At 36.0% G+C, this 4,908-nt stretch overlaps 1 protein-coding gene across 1 annotated transcript; it reads right to left on the bottom strand.

Annotated features, from left to right (window-relative positions):
* Positions 1–498: 498 nt before the first annotated feature.
* On the bottom strand, positions 499–4,316 carry LOC148236775 (uncharacterized). The gene is made up of 3 exons (XM_088182836.1): positions 4,238–4,316; positions 3,439–3,598; positions 499–3,366 (listed from the first exon to the last, which is right to left on the bottom strand). Exons 1-3 carry the CDS (start codon positions 4,314–4,316, stop codon positions 2,850–2,852), a joined length of 756 nt encoding a protein of 251 aa, XP_088038962.1. The 3' UTR covers positions 499–2,849.
* Between the last annotated feature and the right edge of the window lie 592 nt (positions 4,317–4,908).

Raw genomic sequence — 4,908 nt, 5'->3', positions numbered from 1 at the left:
ATTAAGAGGAATTACAAAAATAAGAATAATAAAAGAACATAAAATACGTTAAGTTTAGGTCAAAGTACATAAACACCTTTAACAAAAAAAAAAAAAAAAAAAAAAATATAAATTATATATTTTTAATATAAAACTCGTGGACCTGGAGCTGTTAAATTAATAGATAAAATTTATGCGTCAGAGCAAGATGTGCTTTGGCATTTTGTGTTTATATTTAAATTTGAGTTTGTTTTTGTCGTAATCACCGATTCTTGAGATTAACGGGTTAGTATGATTTCGCGGTATTTTTTTATAATAATTATTAGTATGGTGGTGAACATGTTCTTTAATAGTTGGAATTAAATATTTATTATGAAGTTTTTTGAGGTTAGTATAAAAAGGTGTATTATAAATTATTTTTATAGCTTTATTTTGCACAACTTGTAGCTTAGAAAAGTTAGTATTACACGTTCCACACTGGGCAGGCGTAAGTCATTGCCGGTCTGATTAATAGCTTATATAATAGAATTTTATTTTTAGTATTTAGCGCACTTTTTCGATTAAAAATTGGTTTTAACGCCGCAATGGCTGCGAGCCCTTTAGATTTAAGTTCGGTTATATGTTTATTAAATTTAAGCTTGGAGTCCAGGTGAATTCCGAGGTACTTAACGCTCGCCTTCCATTCTATACACTTTCCCTGCTCGCTTATAATAGTCGGGGGCAAAGGTTGTCTTCGAGTTGTAAAAATTATAGCCTCCGTTTTGTCCTGATTTATTTTTATTTTCCACTTTTTGAAATAATTACTTAAGAGAGTTAAGGATTTTTGCAATTTTATTGAAATAGGCTTAAGACCGTAAGAGCTACTCATTATCGCCGTATCATCGGCATACATTGAAAGACAAGTATTTTTTAAAATAGGTATATCATTTGTGTACAAAATGAAAAGGAACGGTCCAAGTAAACTCCCCTGAGGAACACCAGCTGGGATATTACGCGGTATCGATTGTTCATTATTTACTGAAACAACATAACTTCGACGATCAAGGTAGGAGCGTAACAAGTGTAGCAGATAGTTAGGGGTTTTATATTTGTGGAGTTTGTAAATCAATCCATCATGCCACACAGTATCAAACGCTTTTTCCACATCTAACATTAAGAGTCCCGTTGATTTTTTCATGTTAAAATTAGCAGAGATATGTTCTGTTAACCTATTGAGCTGATGAGTCGTAGAGTGGTTTTCGCGGAAGCCAAATTGTTCATTGATAATTTTATTCCCCAAAGATCCCTTTAAACGTGATAAAATTATTTTTTCAAATAGTTTACTGAATGACGGTAATAAGCTTATTGGACGATAATTAATTGCGATAGTGTTATCCTTTCCTGGCTTTCTAATTGGGTGGATCTTTGCGGTTTTCCAAATAGCGGGAAAGTACCCGAAAGATAAGCAGGCATTAAAAATATTTGTTAGATAATTGATGCTAATTCTTGGAAGTTGTTTTATCGTAACGTTATCTAATTTATCTATACCGGGACTTTTTCTATTCTTTAAATTTTTTATGATGTTATTAACTTCTGATAAACCAACTTTGTTCACTAAACTAATATCTACGCTAGATGAATTAATATTTCGTATCGCACGGGCGACTTTGTTGTCTATTTTTGAATCTAAGTAATTTACAGTAAGCGAATAAGATGTGGAGAAAGCGCTGGCTAAATTTTCTGCCTTATCCTTGTTCGTGCATGCGATGGTGTTTCCATTTTTTAATGGGGGTATTTCCGAATGTTTATATTTAAGTGATTTAGTTATTTTCCATAAGGAATTATCTGCCGGGTTTAGATTTTTTAGTTTACGCGTCCACGACTCGTTTTTTATTTGCTGAATTTTATCGCGAATATAACTAGTTACGCGGTTTATTACAGATTTAAGTCGCGGAGATTTATTATTTTGCCACTGTTTTCTTAGTTTATTTTTGATTTTTATTATTTCGATAAGTTGTGGAGTAAGTTGATTTTTATTATTATGATTTTTACGCGTCGGTATTGATGATATTTTAGCTTCTTCGATAACGGATGTTAAATAACTGATATCATCGTCAATTTGTTTAATGTTATGCGGAGTATAATTCTGTCGCTCATCTTGCAAACGAGACTCGACTATATCTTTAAACTTTTTCCAGTCAGCTTTTAAATAGTCAAAAAGCGTTTCAGAGACTACCTCCGCTGAACCCTCCAGCGAGAATAACACTGGAAGATGGTCAGAAGACAATGCCTGAACGCAATACATTTCTGACGTATTTAAGTTACCCTTGACCAAAGCAATATCCAGAATTGACGGCGTCATGTGATTGGAAGGGTAATGCGACGGTGAATTTGGAAAGTTAACAATCGTGTCAGAGTCGCTCAAGTAGTTAAAAAGTGACGCTCCAGATCGATTTGCCCCAGAACAGCCCCAATGCATATGACGGGCATTGAAGTCCCCAGTCAGAATGACCGAGTCTCCTAAAGAAAATATCGAATCTAGATCACTCCGGAGCAGTTCGTCACTAGGCGAATTATACCCCGCAGCAATTATTATTATTTTATTTTTATGAATAATTTGAATCGCGACGGTTTCTAGATTATTAGTGTTAGTGTTTATACGTGCGTGTTTTATCGATTTTTTAACAAATATCGCGACCCCTCCGCCTGGCCTTGAGGGTCGGTCCCTCCGAATGCAGGCAAAGTTAGGTAAATATACGTTAACATGTGGTTTTAGATAAGTTTCGGTGACTACGACAATATCAAGTTTGTACTCACTGATTAACAGCTCCAGCTCTCCGGTTTTGTTACGGATCCCACGGGAATTCCACGTCATGAGTTGAATGTCTTCTTTAGAAGAGGTCATCGAGATACTCGACCATCATCAAAGCAATTTCAATTTTGCTAGCGCACTTTCCGGCCTTAGTTCGGATTTCCTGGAGTATAGTCAGCATCCTGCGAAGCTCATCAGTAGACATGGCTTCTGATGAGGGCTTCTCAGACTGTCGGGCTTGGGGGCGTTGTTGCGTCTTAATTGGGGTGGCTTCCGGGACGATAGTCGGTTTTTTCACTGCTGGTTTCGTTGGCCGAAGGGCAGGAAACTGACTCTGTTCCAGAGCGAACGTTGGCTTGGGTGCGGTCAGTACGGCGGTATGTGGCTTTTGCTGCCTCTTCTTCATCTGCAGGAGATATTCTGTCCTGCGAGGACAGTCCTTGTAGTTGGCCGGGTGACTTCCGCTGCATCCAGTGCAGGTTGCTGGCGTCTCTCGGTCTTTTTTTGTGCATTCGGAAGTGGCGTGGTTTCCTGTGCATTTCACGCATCTGGGGTCTCGTTGGCAGTTCCTCGCAGCGTGGCCATACTGCTGGCATCTGAAACATTGAGTCGCGTGCGACTTATTACGCTTGTATTTTTCAAGCGTGGCCTTAGTGAAGCAAACGTACCGGATGCTTCTTATGGACGTCACCGTCGTCTCAGCGGAAAATTGCGTCAGGTAGAGCCGCGAGGAGGTCTCTGCCTTGGTGTTCATCGCCGTTACTTTGACGACGCTTAATCCTTGCCGCTCCAAATCAGCAGCGATTTGAGAAGAATCCTTAATTTTTGCTGTATATATTGGGGTACACAGTTTTTTTGTCTCAAACCAGTATGTGATAAAAAAGTTTAAGAACTGCTGCAATAAACTATAGTTTTCTTCGTTACACAAAGAGTCTTCACTACGATTCAGGTAAATTGTGACATAATAATACTACACGAAGCATCATTAAATATTTATTGACACCCTAGAACGTATTCTATATATTTTATGTATATTTGTAGAATGTACAGATAAATGAGTTTTTGTTGTCGTTTTCTCAAGGGTAATCCTAAAATGTATATTATTAAGTTACTACTAGGTACAATAAATTCCTATATGTCTGCATTAACATTGTTTATATTTATCTAATAGTATGTAGCTTTACACCACAGTTGCGTATTTTATTGCTTGGTTTTCAAAAGGAAAATGAAATTACATTAATGCTTGCATAAGCATATCTTTATATTGATTTATGCTGTATTTTCTCGATACTATATTATACACTGTGTATTAATTATACAAATCTGATACACAATGGAAATAAATTGTCTTCAATTCAGATTTGATAGTTACATTATCATAACAGTTCTATATTCGTTTTCTCTGATAAGGTTTTCTTCTTTATGCTCGATTCCAAAGGAAGACATTTGCCGTTCAGATACGATTACCTATTAAAGACAAGAGCCAAAAGCAGAGAGTTTTCGCAGAATTTCGATTTGCATATTGAATTGCGTAGCCTTCGCGCATGTTGTAATATATTGCGATTTTTGCATACAAAACGTTATCGACGAGTGCGTGCATAATATATTAAATTATATTATTCGATGCTCTTAGGCTTTAATTAATATGGAAGGGTTGAAAATTAATTGCCGATCGGCGAGAGACTGAGACGTGCAATCTGAGGTCGTAATTCAACCCTTTTTAATTGCACCATAAAATTGTCGAGGGTGGTTTAGAAAACGAAAAGTTGAGCCCGAGAGCATTGTGCGAAAGTTTTTACTGACCCATACATCATTATAACTCGGTCGCTGCATCATAGACTATATAAAGTCATAAAAAGACAATAAAAGATTTGTATAAGGATCTGAATACGTAAAATTTGTACAAATAGATTATTTTTTTAATTGATTGTCTTTAAATAATACATTTACTCAAAATCAAAAGTTTATAATATGTATATTCGCAGTCAAATTTTACTGTACAAAAAATGATCGAAACAATATTTCGATTGATAAGACAAACAAACCTATAAGTTCTGAATTATGGATTAAATAAGTATATCTAACTAGAGATTCAGTTTAACAAAACAATAAAACAGTTGCTAAATAAAGACTACAAG

The sequence above is a fragment of the Plectrocnemia conspersa genome, unplaced genomic scaffold (genome assembly GCF_051122295.1).
Source record: "Plectrocnemia conspersa isolate PC_06_02 unplaced genomic scaffold, ASM5112229v1 ptg000003l, whole genome shotgun sequence".
In the NCBI taxonomy this organism is placed as follows: Eukaryota; Metazoa; Arthropoda; class Insecta; order Trichoptera; family Polycentropodidae; genus Plectrocnemia; species Plectrocnemia conspersa.
The sequence above is the reverse complement of the archived record's forward strand: the minus strand, read 5'-3'. Positions and strand labels throughout refer to the sequence as shown.